The 22087-nt window shown below is 45.8% G+C and overlaps 1 protein-coding gene across 4 annotated transcripts in view; it reads right to left on the bottom strand.

Moving 5' to 3' along the window:
- Positions 1-22051, bottom strand: part of BICDL1 (BICD family like cargo adaptor 1) — a 50078-nt gene extending 28027 nt beyond the window's left edge. For 3 of the 4 annotated variants that reach the window (XR_003530637.1, XR_003530638.1, XM_027661499.1), the window contains exons 1-2: positions 21731-22051; positions 16928-17143 (exon numbers count right to left, since the gene is read on the bottom strand). Coding sequence is in view for 2 of the 4 variants with exons in the window: in XM_027661499.1 (XP_027517300.1) it covers positions 16928-17143; positions 21731-22051 (537 nt within the window). In the remaining 2 variants the exon portion in view is untranslated. Of the gene's footprint in view, positions 1-16927; positions 17144-17560; positions 17707-21730 lie in introns of those variants that run through there. The other variant, XM_027661500.1, reaches the window with a different exon arrangement.
- Between the last annotated feature and the right edge of the window lie 36 nt (positions 22052-22087).

The following is a 22087-nucleotide window of genomic DNA, read 5'->3' as shown; positions in this document are numbered from 1 at the left end:
GCTCCACTGGGGATATCTAATATGTGTTGGTAGGCTAGCAGCTCTGTCTGCTCTTGAAATCTTCATCTATACATCTTGTTAAGCTCACAATATACTGGTTTAGGATTTAGTAGTAATATACAAAACAAAAGTTTTCCAATATACGTAGACCTGATGCTCAAATGTGCAGTTACAAACATGTCTGAGTCCATGAAAATACTGGTGTCTGTTCCCATACATGTGAAATGACTGAGTGCCAAAAAGGTGGGGGCAAAATTCAAGGAGCTGGTTTAAAATATATTAATCTCTCTCAGGAAGTCTTCAGACAGGAAGAGAGAAAACATTTTCTAAAATGTAGATTTTATGGTAGATTGACCTGGAGATGTTTTATTAGCTTTTAAATCCCTGCCAAGTTTGATTCCAAATAACTTCTATCAGGCTGTTTTTTTTTTTAAAGTAGTGCTGATGTGTTTGCTTCTTTCTTACAAAACTTGTTGAATTTATTTCAAAACTCAGAGGAGGAAGAGCTAAGAAGTAATTTTTAGGAGCTTGACTTAACTAAACCAAGACAGAAGATGTTTTGTGCAGAGGGCTTATTTCTCATGGCTGATACAGTAGAACTTGTGGTTGCTTTCTTTAGAAAAATAAGGAAACCCAAACCCTATAGTGAATATTGGCCAGAATGAGAGCTACAGCTTCAAACTATTCCATTAAAGCTTTCTCTTCACTAAATGCTTTAATCACTGATATGTGCAATAGCGTCTTAAGTGAAAGGTGAATGACATAAAAATGAGTAAATCCATGACAAAGTTTTGGGGAAAAAAAAAACCCCAAACATGAAGATCATGTGGCAGTATGTCACATTCCAATGCTGAAATAAAAAGGTACAAATCTACTTTCTTGAGGGATTGTTCTGGAGCTGTTAGGTAACACATTACTTAAAAATATTTCTTGGTCAGCTAGTATTTGATCTGTCATTCTAAGCACAGCAGAACTGGGCTGGATACCTGCAGACAAAAAGCTTCTAGAGATATCACTTAACTTAGCAATGCTTCTTCCTGTACTTTGGCAGCCTCCAGCTATATCTGAATTGTTCTCCCTCACTGGCAGCATGAAACGATCTGTTTAGAGTGTAAGGTCTTTGGAGCAGACTTTGAGCACAAGGCAGACCTTGCTCTTGGTGATCGCTGACAAAAGATAATTACAGTGTGTTCGTAATAACATCTGAGCACTTTGATCTGCTGCAGCCCAATCTATACTTTGTACATTACCATATGTAATAAGTACAGGATCACTTGTCTCCTTTCAGCCCAGCTTTGCTCTGTTTCCACCAAGGTTCAGCCTGTGACTCAGTGCAGCAGATGCTTGAACACAGAAGCACTTGTTTACCTCCTGTGCAGTGCCACAGATGTCAGCACTAAGGGGATTAAGTCTTTAATTCGTAGATCCTCAGGGCAGGGCTTGGCCTTCAGAGCAGTCTGCACCTCCACAGCAGTGTGTAGGGGCAAATATGCAATAGTAACTTCTCATTTAGAGCCTAAAGTAAGCCACAGCAGGTGTACTCAAAGTTGAAGATAAATTTTCCGAACAACACCTGTAACCCAGCTTTTGGGAAGCTGCTGAGTACTTCTGTAAGTGGCCAGATCTTATGCATGTGCCAGCCTGGCAGGTGAGGTGCTCCTCTGAAGAGACTGCATGGGTGCAGCTGTGGCCAGTCTCTGGATGATGGGAGGGTCTGGAAACAAGAATGTGGATCTCTCCTTGGAGCTTTGTCCTCCTACAATCTAGCTTTTTAGAAGTTCTTGCATGACTTTATTTAAACAACAGCTTTTGGCAAACTCACTGGCATCTTGGTACTTTAAGTCCTACAAAAAGCTGTGCCTGGAATTAAAAAATGAAGCAAGTAGATGTGGAGAGCAAACATAGCTGAAAAACAAGGTGGGTGCAGCACATGCTGTGGGATGGCATATAAAATATACTATGCCAAATCATACACATGCAGGAGAATCATTATCAGGGAGTGGAAAGAGCCCCTCTCTCTATGAGTTTCAAGCTTTGGTGTATCTGTAAACATCAGTAAAGGTAAAGCATGGATGGTCCTGTATGGGGGAAGACAACACAGTCACAAACCCTTCTTGTGTTCAGTTATTTTTCTGAAGTAGGGGAGGTGCAGTGCTGCCAGAGGAAGAAAAACCTGCTGTAGCAACATCCCAGCAGCTGTGTTAGAATAAAGACTGCCTGGGAGCTGGAGTCCACTGAAAGCATCACAAAGACTGTGCTTGGCTGTGGGCAGTGAATTTGGCCCAAACATGTTAGATTTAGACTTGCACCTGTAGCCAATGTTTTGCAAATGCAGGTCAGATGTCATTGAATTGAAAGCCCTTTTCCCCACTAAGATGCTGCTTAGAGGGGTAAGAATCATTCAAGCTGGGCTTTTTTGGCACAGAGGCTGTTGCTTTCTGACAGCTGACTCCAAGCAAGCTCTCAGGAAGCCTGGGCTGAGTCATGTCTGGGGACTGATCTGCAGCCCAGGCATGGGGCAAACCAGTGCTGGGGTGTGGAGACCTGTAAGCACTGCACAAGATCTTACACTGGGAAATGTTGTACAGATAGAATTGGGAGCCTGTCCTGTGTGTCTGATGCTGAGAAAAGATCTCTTATCCCTGGTGGGTGAAGGTTTGATGGCTGAGGCTTTGTCTGGTAAGGAAAAGCACCCTTGATAAAGCTGTCATGAACAGAGAAAAGGGGAGCATGCTTCCCTTCACCAGAGTTTCCCGTGTCATCTTCAATGATTTGTCTTGGAGGGGCAGAGTGTGTAAAGGCCTGGAGGTGCCCTTTGGGAATAAGGAGAGGGGATAGGGAAAATGCTGTTGGCTTTGGCTCAGGTGCTTTTAAGCAAATGTCAGTACTGATGGCATGTACCCTGTGCATGTGCTTTTTGGCCCTAACTAGGGAACAGGAGACCAGCTATAAAGTCAGCAAGAAAAACACAACAAAACTGGTGTGGCAGCAGTTGTTCTTCAGCTTTGAAGACTCCCTGGCAAGTTACTGTTGGGAGTGTGCTTCATTTTGAAAGCCCTGTTTGAGTGTGATCATACTTTACTGTGGCAAATTTTATTGCTTTCCAGTTATGTTTTAATCACCTTATCTTCAGCAGAGAGGGCTGCCTTGCTTGAGTGTGTGTGAGTTATCCTACACTTGAGCACAGGCTGATCTCCTGTTCCAGTTCTTCTACTACAGTAGGGTTTTACACTGGGATCTTCCCTAGCTTCCCTGCATATAAATGATTAACTTTCTCTTCCTTTTGCTGCCTGACATCAAGAGCGATGTGACCAGTGACAGAGGAGATCATGGTATTCAGCTTCCAGCAGTTTTTATTACTCCTGCTGCTGTAGCTGAATTTCTCTATGTGCACAAGCCTGTGGTAGCAACACTAAATCTCCCGAGCGCCTGCTGTGTGCTGGAGTGTCTAAAATGGTGCTGTTTGGAACTCCTGCCAGTACACAGACATGTGAGTTAGGAAGATTTTTATCCTATCTGTGCTAAAAATCACCTGCCTTAAGCCACTGATCCCGTCTCCCCTTCCTTGCATGTCTTGCATGTGATGAGGTGTGTGCTGGAGCTGGCAGATGGCTGGGGAGCAAACAGGTCCACAGAAACATGCAAAGAAACCAGGCTGCATCATTGGTAACCAGCTTGTGCCAAGACTTGGATTTTCTTCTGCCTGTCATTACCCTGCCTGCACTGGCTTCCCCACCACCCCTTGGCTTGACTGTTTTGTGACCTACCTCCTGGAACAATCTTGGAGACCTTTTTTCCCCTCCTCCCTCAGCTCTCTCTAGCTGATTAATAGATATCAGCCATGGCACATTGTTGAATTCCTATATAGGAATTCAACACAATGCTGTGGCACAATGCTGTGCCAGAGATTTGTTTGCTTAATTACAGAAATACTATTATTTATGCTGTAGTGTGTCTGCATTTGGTTTTGCTCCTGAGGTAGCCTCCTTTCTTTGGCTCTGCTTAAAGATTCTTTTTTTTTTATTTTTATTCTGTTGAATTAGAGCAGATGTCCTCAAGCTGGGATGTTATAAAGATTTGGAGTGAAGAAGGAACAAGTAGTTTAACCATGTCACTAGTGCATCACAGGCTGTTTTTAATCACTTAGATACTCCAACCCTTAACTCTTACACATAGTGCAGTGCTACTTAGCTCCCTGCACTGGCAGACTTTGCATCTCCCATGTGGGGACAGGTCTCAAGTCAGGACCATACATGGCAAAATTTGGCCCAGGAATGCCAAATGGGCTTCCAAGAGACAACCAACTTCTACACCAGGCCCAGATATGGTATGGAGCAGAGAAACTCTCCACTTGCAGAAAGTTTGTGTTGTACCTCCTTGACTTGATGCTTTGGTGATGTCTGCTTTAACAGTGGGGCACGAGGGTGCAGCACATAAGCTGCTTGCTCAGAAGCAGAAAGTCTCAAGTCAGACAGTGTATGCACATCACGTGATGACCTGAAACCCAGCTGGTTTACAGAAATTAATAGGTTAAAGTGTAGCATAAATTTGTTAAGCTCTTGCAGGGATTTGGCATTTCCCAGTGTGATCCCCACTGGCACCAAGGGACAGGGAAGATAAAGATATTAGAGCCCAAGTTTTCAGCACAAGCCTTTTCTTAAGTACTGATTCAAAATACAGCCTTACATGTCAAGACGTGAAACACCAAGTGTATCCCTGCCTCAAACTTATTTGTTTGGAGGACAAGACAAATACTACCACTCAAAAAGCTCCATATTGGTTTTCATCTTGACTCAGGTTTGCTGAAAGGTTCTTGGATTTAATATTGTTTATGGCAACATTTAAACATTACCAGGAAAGAAGAGTGTTTGGTCAGGTCCCTTCCTAGAGTTGGAATTTACACGAGGGTTATAAGGCTCATTGGGGCTAATCCCTGCTAGCATTATACATCATCTGACAGTTGCCAAGGAGACAAGGATAATCTGAGTGAAACAAGATATGTGAGAAGGGTATTTATGGACACTTGCTTAACGATGCCGGTGGAATGCACCAAAAAGTGATTATATGAGTGCCTTTGAAGTACTGTCTCTTCTGTGATGAATATGGAGGACTGGTACACATGCAAAAAATGTTCCAGTGATATTAAAGCAGCAGCAGCTTGGCCTTGATTTTTCCAATTCATCCTGCAGTGGCCTCATGCAGTGTTGTGGAAGGGGCAGACAAGGCTTTTGTGGTGCTGCAAGATGGTTGTCCAGCCACCTGCACTCTGTGGCATCAGCAGAGTATAAATAAGGATAAGCAGTATAAAGAAGCCATTTCAGTCTGTGGTGCTGACAGAGGCTTAATGAAAACCATCCACTTCACGTGCCTGAAATACTAGGAGGTGCCTCGTGCAAATGTCTTGTGTGCCAAGGGATGTGAGGGGAAGGAAGAGTGGAGGAGGTGTGTATGTACATGGAGGTTGTATGTGCTTTGTCAGTGGCTTTCCAGACAACCAGCTGTTTCCTCCATCCCTGTCCCCAGGGTGAGTTCAGTTGCCCGTGGCCACCTGGCTGTGGGCTTTGGGTGCTTATGTCACATTCACCGAGCTGTGGGCAGGATTAACATCATGGGCTACTTGGGATGTGGGTCTGAGCAGGTATTTTGGTCAATTATGCCACTTTCCCTGACCTGGAGTGACTTATAGCTCTGCTTAGGGAGATTAAAAGAAACCGGAGAGTTAATATCTTCATTTGAACAAGTTCATGCTTGGAAAGGCTTCTGCATCCCCTGTTTCACATGGCAAAATATTTTCTTGGCATTGTGCTCACTGACCATGAGAAGGGGCAGAGACTGATGGAGGAGGCCCATGTCTGGGACCGGGAGCACTAAAGCTCTGTGGTCTGCAGCTGCCCCACACTGGGCAAATCTTCCCTTCCTGTGCTGAGGTGAGGCAAATGAGGGCAAAAGGCTGCCTTGTCTCCTTCCCTCTCCCCCAGTTTGACCTCCTTAGTCTCTGGTACTGTCTCTTGATGGAGGATTATGAAGGATGGGAAGACAGAAGGAATTTCCTGAGTTTTGAAAGCCTGAGTACTCCTTTGAAAGGGGGGAGCTGCTGAGAGCCAGCCTGAAGCTAATGGGCTGTGTCTCGTGATGCCACAGTTAATCTGGGTAAACAGAGATTAACTGAGCTGCTGGATTGGATAATGCCTGGAATGGTTTCTTGCAGCCTCTGCTGATAAAGCAGCCCAAGACTAAGAGACCCCTCCTTGTCTGCAGCTCTGCAGGGTGAGGGCCTGTGCCCATGGCACCACTGCCCCGGGCACAGAAAGGGCCCAGAAGGGGTTGTATTAATGAAATTGATTTCATAAGCATTTGCCTCGAGCTCTTAAAGCTTTGGATATTTATTAGTGAGTCTTCACTAAGATATCTGGTCCCTTGTGCTAAGGTGGGAAGGGAAATGAAGACTAAGCAGCACAACATTTAGGAAGAATTTGTGCATGAAGTGAAATAACAACACAGAGTAAAGCCTAGGGAAATAAATCTCTCTGGAATAGAGGCAAACTTACAGGAATAATTTGAGTTGGCAAATCCCTGTGCAACTTCATAGCTAATCAATAGATGTTATTTGGACAAATATCACACTGCTAAATTCTACAATCTCTTTTGAACAAACATGGTCATTTCAGGCTTTCTCATTTGGCTTTATCGAAACATAAATCTGCTGGAAATTGTGACTCCCATGAAATCTGAGTCTGCTCAAGAGCTCATGTTCAAGCAAAGGTTGGAACCTACCTCTGAATAGAGGCCTGTTTACATTTGTTTGCACTCTTTCATTACTTTATGCCCATGAAGATGAAAGTGCAAGTGAGTTCCAAAGTCTTTGAGATCACTTATTCCTTGTGAGTACTCCTTCAGGCTTCTCTGCCTCTTTCCCTTAGTATTTATAAATAGCAAGAAGGCTTGACCTGATGTTAGTGAAAGTCTTGTCTGCATAAAAGAGAAACCTCAGAAGGCTTAACTTTGCCTAGTTCTTCCCATGTCAGTGTGAAAACTGTTCAGCCATGCCTGACCAGTGACTACTTGGCCACTTCCCAAAAGCTTCCTTTGTTAGAGACCTTGTAGAATCTCTGGGCCATCTCCTCTACTCAGCCAACCTTACAGTAAAGATCTTTTTCTTCATGTCAGTCTAATTCTTACCCTGCAAGTTATACACATTGTCCTTCATGTAAGGGATATGAAGAATGAGGCTTAAACTTGTCAAGGAGTAATGTCTGACTGCTGACCTTTTCCTGGGGTGGTACATTTTCAGTATGGGACATAGGTCACTAAGTTTCTAATCCACACCTTAAAAACCCAGTTCATCCCCATTCTGTAAGATCAAAGGCTCTTGTGTATTCTGCCTGAGTGGAAAGGAGACTTTTCCTTCACTAGGGTCTTTTTTTATTGGTTTATATGACAATTGCTGCCTAGTCTGTCAGTGTTTCAGTCTTCCGGTGTTGCAATAAAATTTGTGCAAATCACTTGCTAACTAAGTAAAGAAACACTTGAGAACTCTTTAAGTACTTCTCCAAAAGGTTCCCTTCTCTTAAAACTTGTGGGTGTTTAGTTGGTCCTGAAACACTTCACCTGCAAAAGCTATTGGGACTATGCATCTCTTCTGCAAGTATAGATCCTTCCCTCTAGCAAGTCTCAAGGCTTATACCTCCTTGGAGTCCTGGTGTGAGCAACAAATCTGCCAGTCTAATACTTGAATTACAGCAGACTTCAGTTTTCCTGGATCTGAGTGTGTAGGCAAACAAATACAATGGTGCTTTGTTCAACAAGTAACCATGAACAGCTTAGGCTAAATGGCTGCCAAATGGAACAGCTTTCTAAGAGCACCTCTGTCACTACAAAGCTCTGCCAAGTCTGGAAGTGGATTCCAGACTTCCAAGGATGTGGGGAACAAGGGAATCACAAGGTTAAATTTTCCTCTCTTGGTGTACTGCAAGTCAGGGCCAAGGTGGCCTCAAAGAAACTGGTCTCACAACAGCTTAAGGAACAAAACTGCAGAGACAACTACCAGCATGAGGCTGGTGATAGCTTAAGCTTCAACTGATGCTTGAGATGTCTCCAGGAGGGGAGAATGAACGAGGGACAAAAGGGAAGGGGGGTGCAGTAAAGACAAAATGCAACAGAATTTTTCTTTAAAGTCAGATGAACTGCACAGTGAAACTAGTAAATGGTATTTAAAGGGCAAATTCAGTGAGCTGGATGCTTTAGTTATCCAAACATCCTCAGATCTTGTAACTGTTCTGTGAGAACTCTACATTTATGACACATCTGCATTAATCATAACCCAGCTGAAACTACCCAAGAAATTCTTCCTTTTAGAAGTGTTGTTCCCATGCTTCAGCATTAGAACCTTCCTGGGAAGAACAGTTAGGAGATGGTGAGAAGAGCTAATGGAACTGTTCCCAACATTTCTGATCTCGACAGTCCCCCCTCAAACACTGACAGGGGTCCTCTCCCTGATGGAAACCTGGTGCAAATCTCAACAGCTACAGAACTGAGCCTCTACAGGAGGACACCTAATGAGGCTGTTAGTGAGATGCTCCCTTGGCCTACTTATGAGCAGCCTTTCACTCCAGTTGCTCTGTCGTGCAGGTCCCTCATCCACCACTTGTTTCCTGTTGTACTCTTGCCTCTGGATGGTGTTGTGTTCCCACCTGTGGTGGCATTTCCCATCCCTGTGGTGGCACTGCCAAGCATTACCCAGCTCTGTATTGCACTGTGGCATCAGCAAGTCTTGCTGATCCTACATCTGTGCTCAAAGCAAACTGGGTTTTGCTAAATGCCATTCTAAACAAAATGTTGGTTAAGCTTTGGGCTCTTTTGCAAGGGGCCTCTATGATTTCATGGGTAATCAGAGCACCCAATACAGCTGGCAAAACCCCTGCAGTGGAGAAGAGACCTCCCTCTTGAGCTATTGTCTACTAAATTGCATTTAGAAAAAGCAATCCTACTTGAAAAAAGGAGGAATTTAAAGACTTTCATTATAAGGTGTGCAAACTTTATAACCCAGAATGGCTCTTTAAAGATCAAATGTTTTTAATTGATTTTCCTGTGTAGATATTTGCAAAGCCTTCAATCATGTTCAGCTCTGGTTCTAGCTAGTAATGCAGTGGCTGGATGCAAAGACCTTGTGTGTCCTACTTTGTAGAATCTCCTGGAGGAAGTGTTTACAGCAAGTGTGAATAAGCAGAAATATTTAAGAATTTCTTCTGCCTATGTGTTCCTACCTCTGAGCTCCTGCACAGTAAAACAATTCCTATGAACATAATGACATGGGCCTAAACAGAATAGCCACTTGAAATTTTTAGTGCAGAGCAAGAGGGGAAGAAGGCACTCGTTCAGATTTTTATCTCCTCACTCCAGGACAAATTCAACTTCAGTTTCATGTTGGATTCTGGCTTTCAGGTGTTCACAGCTTAGTGCTGCTGCTGATGTCTCAAGGCAGAAGCCTTGCAGGAACTTCAGAAATCTCTTCTAGAACCACTGGCTAGAGGAGAAAGCTGGGCTATGAGCTGGGCTCAGCTGAAGTGCAGGGAAAAACAGTGTATGGCAGACTACCACGTGCTTTATATCTGTGTGTCTTTGTCCTGGATAATGCTCTGGACACTTGTTCTGCTGATGTGCTGCCCTGGGGAAAGGAGGGGTGGTGGGACAGGAGGTCTGGGCTCTGTGATGTCTCTCGGGTCCAGCCTCTGCTGCTCCATGCAGGCACCACAAGCCTCTGAGGGTGTGAGATGAGCCATGCACAGTGTGGAGGCTCAGTGGCTCTGGCAGATAATCATTTCTGTCGTGCCATGGTGCGGGCTGGACTCCAGGGACGTGACCTGGTGGAGTCACCCTCTGTGGGCTGAGCTCACAAGGGGCTCTTTATACCCAGGATATTTACCTGTCCCCCAGCAAGCTCGGGAGCTCACTGTGTGTGGCACGGACAACAGGCTGCATTGGGCTGGGACAGCTCCAGTGGGATTTGGGGGGGGGAAAATTGCCGTGAGCAGGGGAGGAAACGTGGGGAGAGGGGTGCAGGGGGTGAGGTGACACTGCGGGGACACGTCCTGGCAGCGAGCCGAGCCCACGGCGGTGGCAGACGGATCTCGGCCACCGCCCGCCTGGCTCGGACGTCACCAAGTGCGTTTCCCTGCGTGCCCGCTCGCTGTCGTGGCACCGCAAGCTCAGGAATCACACTCGGTTGCCACAGCAACATCACCAGCTGGGACGTGCGGTGCTGTCATCCAGCAACCAGCCGGGGGTCCCCGGGGATGGTGGGGAACCTGCTCCGCTGCCCCGCGGGGGATGAGGGTCCCACCCAGCCCCCGGGACCCATGGACGCCATCCTTTCACAGGGATTTTGTAGCTCCACTGCCTTAACTATAACATTTTTGTGGGTTTTTTTGGTTTGGTTTTTTTTTCTTCACCTTAATAGTAATTTTTAACTCTTTCCTTAGGGAGGGCTTTGCTATTCAGTAGCCCCTGTATTATTCCATGTACATCTTTCTTAGAATGATGGAATGTCAAGAGGCTGGAATGGACCTTAAAGATCACCTAGTCCCACCTGCCCTGCCATGAGCAGGGACACCTCCCACTAGACCAGATTGCTCAAGGCCTTATTCGACCTGGCTGTGAAGGCTGCCAGGGCTGGGGCATCCACAAGTTCTCTGGGCAACCTGTTCCAGTGTCTCACCACCCTCACAGTAAAGAATTTCTTTCTAATATCTAACCTAAATTTCCCCTCTTTCAATTTGTACCCATTACTCCTTGTCCTATCACTACAGTCCCTTGCCTTTCTGCCCATTCCCTCAGTGCTCACCAGTACTTAAACTAAAGGATTCCAGGGTGAAAATCTTTTGTTAAATGAGTGGGTGCAAAATTTTGGGGCAAACTCTGTAGGGGTGCCTTTCACCCATCTTTGCTGAAATTACTTCTTTAGCAATTCCTGTGTTCATGCCTTGGTGTCTGGATGGCCCTGTTCCTGTTGGGTCCTGAAGTTCTGAGTGTCCTAAAATGGGGTTAACAGACAGACTTTCAGTAGAGGGTTGAGCCTTTCTCCCTGCCTGTGTCCCTTCCTCCAGAGGGATGGTGGGTAAGTGCCACTCAGCAGTGACCTCGAGATGTTTCTTCATTACCTTCTGGGGCACTGAATCATTTCATTGAAGGACTTTGCAGGCGAGAACACGCAGCTGCAGTCACATCCTATATTTACAGCTTTAGCATAGAAAGCCTCAGCACTCCAGGCCTGATGTGGCATGAAGCTGAATTATTAACAAGTGCTCTCTGCTAGGGGAGAAGTAACTGGAGAGAAGGAGCCTTTCCTGTTTGTGCACTGATCAGTATTCCCTGGGTGATGAGGGATCTGGCTGTGTGGTGTGAGGATCTGCTGATGCTCCAGAGGGGCGGGGACCTGGGGAATGCTTCATGTGGTTCATGGGAGGTTTGCTGGCTTCAGTGTTTGGCTCTGTCTTGGGGTGGTATCTGTTTCCTCTCACAGAAACATAAGTGAGCCTTATGCCAGGCACAAAGCAGTGCTGGGAGGACTCTCTGCCTCCCCCAGGGAGTGAGCAGCCTTACCTGAGCTGCCATCACAAGCAGGTGCTTCAGCCCCTAAAGTAGCTGCTGCCTTTTCTAGTGCAATCTCTCCCCTCCACTGAATTTAGACTGCTCAGATCAAGATGGGCTAAACAAACCCCTGTGCTACTGAGTAGTGCAGAGGGGAGTTCCTCACTGAATAGGTCCAGTAAACACTTTGAGCCACAGCAAAAACTGGACAATTTTATGAAAAAGAATTCAGTGCAGTGACTGATCTGCACCTCAAAATGTGGGGCTAGTCAGAGCAACTCTTCTTTAGCTTAGGTCCACCCCGGATCTTCTTCTGGTTAAAAATAAACCCTCTGAAGCAGGACTTAAATTTAGCTTGACTCCTTTGCCTCTGTGCTAAGCATGAAGTTCCCAAGAGACCCTGTCAGGTTATCAGAGACAACTTAATAAACAAGAAACATAAGGAGGCTTGCATTAAGCACCTGTATAGATAAAATACAGAATTAAAGACAAGCTAGTTCATAGTGTAATAGCTACAAATCTGTCATGGCAAAACCAGTGAATCTTGCTCAGCACACTTTTTTTTATGTGCATTAATTTTTTTTCAGTGAATAGTCTGAATTTCTCAAAACCAACATTGTTCCTATGCTGATAGACCCAACAACTAACCATTCAGAAAAATCTCCTCAAATCAATAACAGACAACAGGTTTGCCTCTCTTGTGAGTGTGTTCTTGACCACAAAAGGATGTATTTAAAATAAAAGTGGTTTGGAAAGGAGAATATAACATGGTCAGCTTATTCTTGAATAAAAACCTGTTTCTCTAAAATCCAAGCCAGGCAGTGCCTGCCAGTCCTCTGAAGCTATGCTGCATGTTAGAGCATGAAGTTAGAAACAGAACTCCTTCTTCAATTGAAAAATTACTGAAAGGAAGGTTTTGTGGCTAGTAAATAAAACCTCCTTTGGAGACTTGTGGGCTGGCTGATCATGTTCTTGCTGTACCAGAAGGATTGACTGAAACACCTCATTCTTTGTAGCAGCGTGTTGGCTCTAGATGCTGAGTGAATATAAGAACTTGGTGATTGAGGGCCCCTCTGAGGGACCCAGAGCTCCCCTCTGAACACAAAGAGCTGTTTCAGCGGTGCAAGATGACACGCTTCTTCCTGCCACTGAAAACAGATTTGCATTGCAAAAACTACCTGAGCCTGACATTGTGAAATTGCCTCCTTATGCTCCATGTACCATAAAGGAAGCCCAGCTGAACGGGGAAGGATACATGGATACATCCTCGCCCAAGCTACAGGCAGCAAACAGCTACAGGAGCCCAGAGCTGGGTAGCAGGAAATGTGTGGGAAAGCCATCTGGTGAAGGCACTTGGAAACAGTGTGAAAGTCTTTTTTCATTCACTTCCTGACAAAGTAGTAATATGTTGCCTCATTATAGGAAGAGGAAGCCTGTTATTATTGTTTGCATTAGTAACTCCTAGAAACCCAAAGGTGGGGACAGGATTTAAGCTGTGTTACCTGCTGTGGGCACCTGTAAGAGGAGAGCTTTCCCTGTGCCCACTGCCCTCACATTTTATAACTAAAGGACAGAGAGCACAGGATTTTTTTTTTTTCCCAAGTGGAGAACTGAAACAGATGGGAGAGACTGAAGGAGCTGGAAACAGAACATGTAATAATTCCCAAGCCTCGACTTTCTCAGCAGAACTGTTCTTTGACTCCCATACTTTATCTCTGAGCATTTCTGGTGAGCAGTTTGTACCCTGGCATCCTGCTCACAATGAGCTCTGCAGTTCTCCTTGGTAAATTCAGCATTTAGCTTGGTGTGGACACACTGCTGAGAGCTCCTGCTTTGCTGTGCTGAGGCAGGGGGAGGGAAATCGAAGCAATGTGCAGCAGGGGATTTTAATCATCACTTAGCAAATTAAAAAATAAGGTTACTGTGGAGATCTTAAACTTGATCTTTGGCATCTCAGTTGTTTCCTTCTCTATGCACTCCTGGTCCAGCTCACCAAATTTTCCCCATGGTTTAATGCTGCTATAACCTCAGGCAATATCTTCGTTCTGCTAAAAGCAGAGAACCAAAGGCTGTATTTCAAGAGGAGGCAAAGTTCCTTACAGCCTACTTACTATTATTAGATATTTAAAGTTCTCCTATATCATCACCTCATCGGAAGACCTCAAATCATTTTAAGGACCTTATTTTAGCCTCTTGGCAGAGGCAAAAGGATAATTTTTAGAGATTGGAACAGACTTAAAATCCCTATCCTTGAGTTTTCCTTATCAGTCTTTGCTAGAATTGAGGCTGGATTTTTTTCAGTCCCATGCATTAATTCCAAGACAGCTTTCCAGGTCCCCTTGCTATCTGTGTGTGGGGGTGTGTGCATGGTTGGTTTGCATTTGTGCCACGTTTAGACAAAGTATGTGCTTGTGTTGGCTTTTCATCTCTGGGGGAGGCAGGGTTAAAAAAATGTCCTAAAGCCTGATTAGTTGGTTAAAGAATGTCAGCAGCAGCAGGGAGGAGGAGGGTTAGGATGGTGGCTGCTGCCCTGCTTTGAGGTAAAAGAGGCTGAAGCCCAGGGGCTCTAGAAGGAGCAAACAGGACCATGTGGGCTGGCAGCTCCTGAGGCTGAGACTGTCATTTGACATATAGAACCTATGCCAAGGGAATACCTTCTCCAGGAGGGAGATGATCAAGTATTGTAAAATGGGGCCATGAGGTGTTAATTGCCAAAAACTGTGGAAATTCAAATTTAAAGAGCTAGTGCCTATTAGTGTAGAATGACTGGTACCAGAGAGCAGGCTCCCTTTCTGTCCTGTGAGTGAAGCAGGGTATAGTATTGGATGAGGCAGAGTTGAGGCTCTGAATAAGGTTTTCACTGCTTTATCCCAGACTTCTCCTAACCCCCTCCTCCCAAAGAACCCACCATGACACAAAAGGCAGGTGCAAAATGAAGAACCAGGAATTCAAGGAGGACACCACCTCAAAGGTCACAGACGCTGTAACAGCACTTCTTTGTAGGACCTTTCCTCTGTCAGTGCTCAGTTCATGATCCCAGGCAGGACCCCAGCCTATGGCAACATGGCTGTAGGCAAGCACATCCATGCAGCTCTGTTTGTCCTTTTTATTAATTGAAAGCCTAAGTGGCACAGGAGCCAGAACTATGTGGGTGCAGGATTTAAGCACTACCACTGCCTCAGGGATTACATGCATAACCTCTTCAAAATAAGAGACCAGACACGAGACTGCAATTGCACTATGGAGCAGCAAATGTGGAATACTAAGCAGCCAGTAATCAAGTGCTAATATAATGCTGAGATTTTAAAAAGCCTCAGCTAAATCCCTGTGAACAACAGCAGATCATTCCCCACTCTCTTTTAATTTGCCCAGATTCTCCTGACTTTAGGAAGACTGTTTACACCAGTGTTGCTGTATTTGAGTTACTGGCAAGTTTTGGCCAGGTGACAAACTCGATGAGCACTGAATCGTGCCTTGGCATCATTCTGCTTCATCTGCATTGGGGAATTACAGTCCTCCAGGCTGGGAGCAGGGCTGGGCTGGACTGGGAAGGGCAGCACCGAGACTCAGCTTTTTCGGATGTGGCAGTTCTGGAGTGGGTCGATGAAGACTATTTCTGGCAGTAATAGGGAGTTAAAGGAACAAAACCCATGCTGGGACATTACAGGCTGGTAGACTTGACTTGGTGGCTTCTCTGACAAGGCTTAGCTGAATGTCTCCCTGAGCATCTGGCTGTGAGCGGCTCCCGCAGCGCAAGTGTCATGTGAGGATAATCCCATGTGGTTTAAAGCCCAAAGCAAGCTGTCTGGTTTTCCTCTCCTACCTTCTAGTCTGTTCTTTCAGTTTATACTTGTGCTGGAACCATAACAAGCCTTACATTTCCCAGTCAGTGACAGAAATCATCCATACACAGGAAATTATTGAGGGTCACCCAATCTGATGGGAGACAAGTTCTTAGCCCTGTATAAGAAATTTGACACAACATACAACTTGTGGAAGCTTGGGTGGAATCTCTCATCCATGTTGTATGTGAAATATACTGTGTCCAGAGAAAGGGTGAAATATCTTCTCTAGTTCATCTGCTGCACTTGGGAGATATTGCTTTTAAAAACATAGATAAACTTAGCAATGTTCCTGAGTTAAGGAAGTTGAGGTATTTTTGTATTTTTTTTTAAAACCAGTTAAAAAAATCAAGTTGCACTAAGTGGCTTTTTTAGTCTTTTGACAAGAAAATCTACAGCTGAATAAGGAATGATTTCTTCAAGGATCAGTACAGAGTGTCATACCCAAACCTTGCTCTTCCCACCTCCAGAGGCACAGGAAAACTGCATATACAGATTGAGTGAAGACCTGTATACTTGGCCCATTTCAGAGTCTCCTGGTCTGGGGTGAAAATCCCATAGGCAAAATCCCTGTGTCAGCCCTAGAGACTCACCTAGGACAGAATCTAGTCTGAAAGATGTTCTTAGAACATTAGATGGGCCCCTTCACCATGAATCTGTGGTGTGTGGTTTTGTTCTATGCTATTTTGGGAATAAGCAACTGGTAAGAAGAAAATGCCTTTATCTGCTGGAGTAACTGTGGTCTCAAGCATTAAAATTATGGTTTGTACCAACTGCCCATTGGGGAGAAAAAAAACAAGGTTCTTAATTCTGGAAGACAGGTTAACTTCTGGGGGAGGGAGGCAGAAACTGTTAAGTCTTTTGCTGTCAGAAAGAAACTCATGCTGTAAGTATTCAGTCAATTAGGCTGATTTGTAGCAGCCTCGCAATAAATCCTCTTTCATTCACAGGCAAGTTAAGCTCTTTGATGAAACATGCCATTCCAAGGAATTTCAGTAGGTTCTCACATATCTAACCATGGCAAAGTTAGCTGTAGTGACACACCATCCTAGAATGACAGGGTATGTTCAGTTTTACATTACAGCCAATGTAGCTCAAAAAAGGGAGGCCAGCAAAAAGCCTTTCCCCTCACAGTCACAGATCAGCCTTTTCCTTGCATGCTACATTTGTTCAGCCTATTAGTAAATTAGAAACAGATTTTCTAAACCAGTTTTAGATACGAAAAACAGGTGAGAGACATCTGTGCAGTAAATGACCATTCAGTCCAGAAACATAACTGTTTTACCAAAGAAATGCATCACTCCTTAAAGGTGTAAAATCAGTTTAAAGGCAGCATGTCTTATTGGGACACCTGTGCAATATGACCAGAGGCAGAACCATTTGTTTTCCTGAAAGTGGGAGCTTCCCCACTCACTTGCCCGAAAGGTGGTTTACAGCAGAGCTGCTTTCCTGTGCCCAGGGTGGCAGGTGCCTGCCCTGGCTGTGCTGTGGGGACTCACCCTGCTGAGCTGGTCCAGGAGTCTTTGGTTCTGTTCGGAGAGTTCCTGGACCGCCCGTGTCTTCTCGCGGTCGGCTTCGCGCAGGTGAACCTGCTGCTTCTCCAGCTCGTCCTGCAGCTGCTTCACATCACTTTCCAGTTCAGACACCCTTCCTTCCCATTCTCCTTCCTTGTTCTCAAATCGCCTCCGTAGCTCGTGTTTCTCTTGTTCTAGGTGCTAAATAACGGGAGACAAGAGGTTAGGAAGGGAGCAAAAGGAAAGTGAACGTTGTCTCCTTTTCCTTGTCTATGCTTAGGGTTGAAACCTTGTGCAGGAAAGAGAATGGTACTAGAGTGTGAGAATGCCATGGAGATTGCAGTCCCACATCGGGGCAGGTCACTGGCACTAGAGTTGTTTTCCATTTCCAGCAATTGGCCTGTCCTTGGCCGCTGGAGATCAGCACATTGAATTTTTACTGAAATAACTGCCAAAAGAGTAAAGTAGGCTGCATGTCAATAGACAGAATATATAGGTCAGGCAGAGCAATTGATTTAGCAGAGCCCAGCTTAACTCCAAAGCAATATTTCAGTGGCCAGTAGAATAATTCTTTAAAAATTGCCTTTATAGTCAAAACCACATGAACTGTATTCTTAGTGTTGATGAGGAATGTAGATGAGGCATCCTTCTTGTCATATGGGTCTTATGAACAACAGTTGAATCATCTATCCATTTGCTCCTTCTATTCCTGACCTAATTAGTTGTCTGAGAGTTTGATAGTGCACAGTAACTCCATTGTTTGATGCAGTCTGCTCTGGAATGGCAGTGGATGCAATGAACTGGTTGCTATAGACATTATGTATGTGCAAGTTCTGGGTTCGGGTTTTATTACAGTTCTGGAGACTCTGCTCTGCTCAGGATTGGCTAGAAAGTGAGGGACAGCATGAATCTGAACCTGAAACTTTTGCGTGTTTTACAGGCTCAATTAAATGAGGGCTTGACTGAAACAGAGCTGCAAATCAGGTCAGAGCAGATTTATGTTGTGCCCATTTGAAAGAATCCCTGCTCCAAAAGTGAGCTTGAATTTCCCCTGGTGACTGAAGCCACACTCTTACTTGCAGAACAATCACAGACTGGGGACATGGCCAAGTCCCAGGATTAGCAGGGAAACCTGAAGAGCAGGAGTCCTCTCCTTGTTGGTTGTCTTCCGAACCCCAGAATAATCTCCTGCTCCTCTCTATCGGATTCACCAGTCTTTTAGGAATGTGTTTTAGCAAAGAACAGAAACCCGCTGGGCCCAACACTGGCAGCACTCGCCCATTTTTCCCAGAGTATGATTCCCTGGTGAACAATTCCCATGGCACTTCTGAGAGGAGGGGAAAATAAACCTGCTAGGCAGAAAAGAAAATTGTGCTGCATTTATGTGAAGTGGCTTTTTATTGCTTGTTAGAAACACAGGCTGTGAGGGGGCTGTTTCCCCTGGGTGCCTACTACTGATGACACACAGCCTCCCTTGCAGGGTCTCTGTCACCTTCCTGAGCAGGTCTGAATGTCAAAGCCCTCCAGTTCCCCAGCAGCCCTCTGGCCTCTGTATCACTAATCCTCCACCTCTTTTGCTTTGCCATGTTTTCTCTTTCTTGACCTTATCTCCAAATCCTTTCCTATGTTCCTTTCAGCTCAGTGTAACAGCACCCTGCTTGTGTCCTTCCAAATCCTTCTGCAAATTCCGAACTTTCATGAAAAACCCTCAGATGTGAGGCTGATTAAAAAGAGTGGCCCATGTTTCAGACACTAGAAGAGCGAGCACCTTAGCAAATAAGAGAGCTAAGCAGGATTATAAATATTTTAATGCAATAGGTAGGCATGAGATGCCAGCACCGGGCCCATGACAACCTTTGCAAAGAAATCTTGTTTGTAGCTCAAGTGGGGCTAGAGCAGCCACAATTTCACTTTTAGTGGCACACTGAAAATTCTGTCTTTTATAGCTCTGCCTCCTTCACTGCTAGGCAACGTTCAGAAAGATCCAGGGCCTTCTCTAAATGGAAAATGGAACTTCAGCCTGCTGAGGAGCAGCACTGCAGCTGAAGTGCCCCAGACACACTCAAATGTGATTTAGAAACCACTGATAAGCCTTGTCAATCATTTAAAAGGCACTTTAGTCTTTCACTGTAAAAGAAAACCCTCACTCCACTTGGCTCCAATAAGCAGCCATGACAAAGGCTGGAATTAGGGGGAGGTGAAGAATATCAAGTTTATTCTCTTGTGATGGAGAAAGCAGAACTGTGAGTGCAGTTGGGCGCAGAGAGGCTGTTGCAAAGAGGAGGATAAACCAGACCAGACATGCTGACTGGTCCCTCCTGCCTCTCTCAGCAGCCATCTCCCCTCGCCTGCCCTCACCCCAGCACCTTCACAGCTGCAGATCTGGACAGGGGTTTTGTGCACACAGTGCTGATAGGGCAAACTGCTGTCCTCAGTAGGGGAGTTTCTTGTTTCCTAAGTGTCTTTCCATTCACCAGCTGCTCATTGATTTTTGCACAGAACTGCTTTCTAGAAGATGTTTTCTTCTGAAAACAGCTTCTCTTCTACTTAACTGAGCTGGGCTGGTCCTCATTTAGAGAGATGAAAGCAAGGGGGTGTTTCCCAGCCGATAGAGAGGGTTCATACTGTAAAATGCTTGGACACAGCAGGCTTCTCTGTGTCAGAGGAACAGCGGTATTAACTGTTTTAATCCCTTGCAGAGGATAAAACTGACTAGGATTGCATATCAGAATTTATTACAGGAATTCAATTCCATGATTAGAAATGAATTTAAATCCAGGTTGTGAAGTGAAAGGTTTGCTAGAGTAGGTGTATGGCAGGAATGCTGTACCTCAGTAATGAACCCACAAAACTAGAACGTATTTAATCTTGCGGCAAAGCACCTGAGGAGCAGGGCAGCACCTTGGCTGTTGTGAAATAGGCTTCACTGAGCTCTTGTAACCAACTGTGAACTGGGAGAAAATCTCTCCTAAGTGCTACTAAAACATCATTATATCAGGTTGTCACCAAGGATCTCATCTGAGACTTCACACCTGGTCATCATCAGAAAGTTCTCAGTAAAGAGAAGGAGGTAACAGCTGTGGGTCCTTCCTCCCTGCTCCTCTGAAATTGGAAAGCTTATTGTGAAATTTCATTCACTTCAGTGGCAACAGGAGGAGGCCAACATTTAATCTGCAGAGGCTGGGATTACCAGGCTTGTGTTGTAGAAGATTAATGTTTAAATTTGATTTTTTTTTGTGTGTGTGAAGTAGCACCGGGTTAGATTTGCCAAACCCAGCGGAAAAAAAAAAAAGACCCTTAAGTAGATAACCCCAACTCTATCAGATGGGTAGCCTGGAAAATAGCAATCTGTTATTCCAGTGGGAAGTTAGGGCAATAGTAACGGGACGAAAAGATATAAACAGTTGGTTGTGTTTGCAGTCCTTTCATTCACCTTCTGAACAGGCCTGTGAGAGCAGAGGTAAACATTTGGGGGATGTTATTTAAAGTGCTATATAAAGTCATAGTTTCCCCCCCCCCTTTTCATCTTCACATTTTGCAAACAGTGAGTGGTATTTGAGGCTCCTGAATTCCCTGACAGGCTGCTCAGTGAGTACCTAAACTTGAGTGTTTTTCCTTTAATGACAGAAATGATTCTACTCCGACTCATAAGGAAAACCACGTCAGCACAACGCCACATACGTCTGTTCTTGCTTAAAGACCAACCTGAAAACATTCACCCTGGCAAGTTTTAATACTCTGGGAAATTCTAATCTGATAAACAGAGCCACTAAACAATAATTTGAGCAAATGTCACCTTCACTATTCTTTGGTCGGAATAATAAATGCAGAGAGATTTCCCTGCAAAGAGGAAGGGACCAGTTAGGGGGGTAAAGTGACAAATTTAATAATAGAGAGGAATTTTTTCAGGAGAACAAAGGCCATACAGTAATTTCACAAATCCTCTTGAACTTGAGAAATGTTAAGTCCATGAGGAAGGAATACAGGAATATGCAGGACTGTGCAAAAAGAACTGGTCTAGGGCTGTGACTTGAAATTTGAATGTTCATCCAGCAGTGTTCAGACTCTCTCCGGAAAGGTGAGAGAGGCTCTTCTCAGCCTTCTAAGCAGTATTACTTACTGGAAGAAATACTATTTCGAGAGCACCTCTGTGAAAAAGAGTTCTGGTAATAATAGTGGCTCTCTCACATAGTTGTGCAAGAGAGTTGTTCCAAAAGAAGCTGCCTGCACAAGTCTTTTTCTTTGTAATAGCTCTATTGTCCTTAAAAATCAATAAGAGCTCAATCCACTGAGTCCCTGGCAAACGGCTTTCTCCAGATACCTGTAGGTGTTTTCCGGAGCAAGCAGCTAACAGAGATGTATCATTAGGGCTTATCTCCTGCCGTGCCTAATGCCTGAGCTGCAACAGCTTAAGCATAAGGGTCACATATGCTCTGTAGCTCGGTACCTGCTGCGCAGATTTAACTTCCGAGGTATTTCCGTGACGAGATGAGCCGAGCACCGCGCACGTCTCCTCCCCCAGGTGGTACCTGTGTCCTGGGGCGAAAGGGCCCCCCGGGGACCTCCCGAGCACGGCGCTGCAGCCCGGCCCCAGCTCGGGAGCGGGGGAGAAAGCAGCAGCTTTGCCTCCCCCAGGCCTCGGAGGGATCGCTCAGACCTTTCCTTCCCCGTCACGGCCACGGGGTGTCCCGTGGGCTGCCCGGCAGGGCCCGTGCCCGGGGCCGGCCGGGGAAGGGGCCGCGCTCCGATAGTCCGCCCGCGGGCCGGGGCCGGGCGGCGGGGCCTCACCTCCAGCTTGTCGGTGAGCTCCTTGTGCATCCTCTCGTACTGCCGGCTCATGTCCTGGTTGCGCTCCAGCAGCGCCTTCCCCAGCCGCGCCGCCAGCACCAGGTCCTTCTCCTTCTGCCGGATCAGCGAGAGCAGCTCGGGGTCGCGGGCGGCGGCGGCGGGCGGCGGCTCCGGCGGCTCCCCGGCGGCGGCCAGCAGCGCCAGCTCCTCCTCCAGGGCCAGCTCCAGGGCGGCGGCCCCGGGCGGCTCCATGCCGCCGGCGCTGTCCGCCTCCGCCGGTGCTGACCCGGCGGCGGGCAGGCGCAGGCACGGCGCCGACATGGCCCTGCGCGCCGCCGCCCCCCGCGACCCCCGACC

Source organism: Corapipo altera, unplaced genomic scaffold (assembly GCF_003945725.1).
Source record: "Corapipo altera isolate COAL_440 unplaced genomic scaffold, ASM394572v1 150, whole genome shotgun sequence".
NCBI lineage: Eukaryota > Metazoa > Chordata > Aves > Passeriformes > Pipridae > Corapipo > Corapipo altera.
This window is presented reverse-complemented; position numbering and strand designations above follow the sequence as displayed.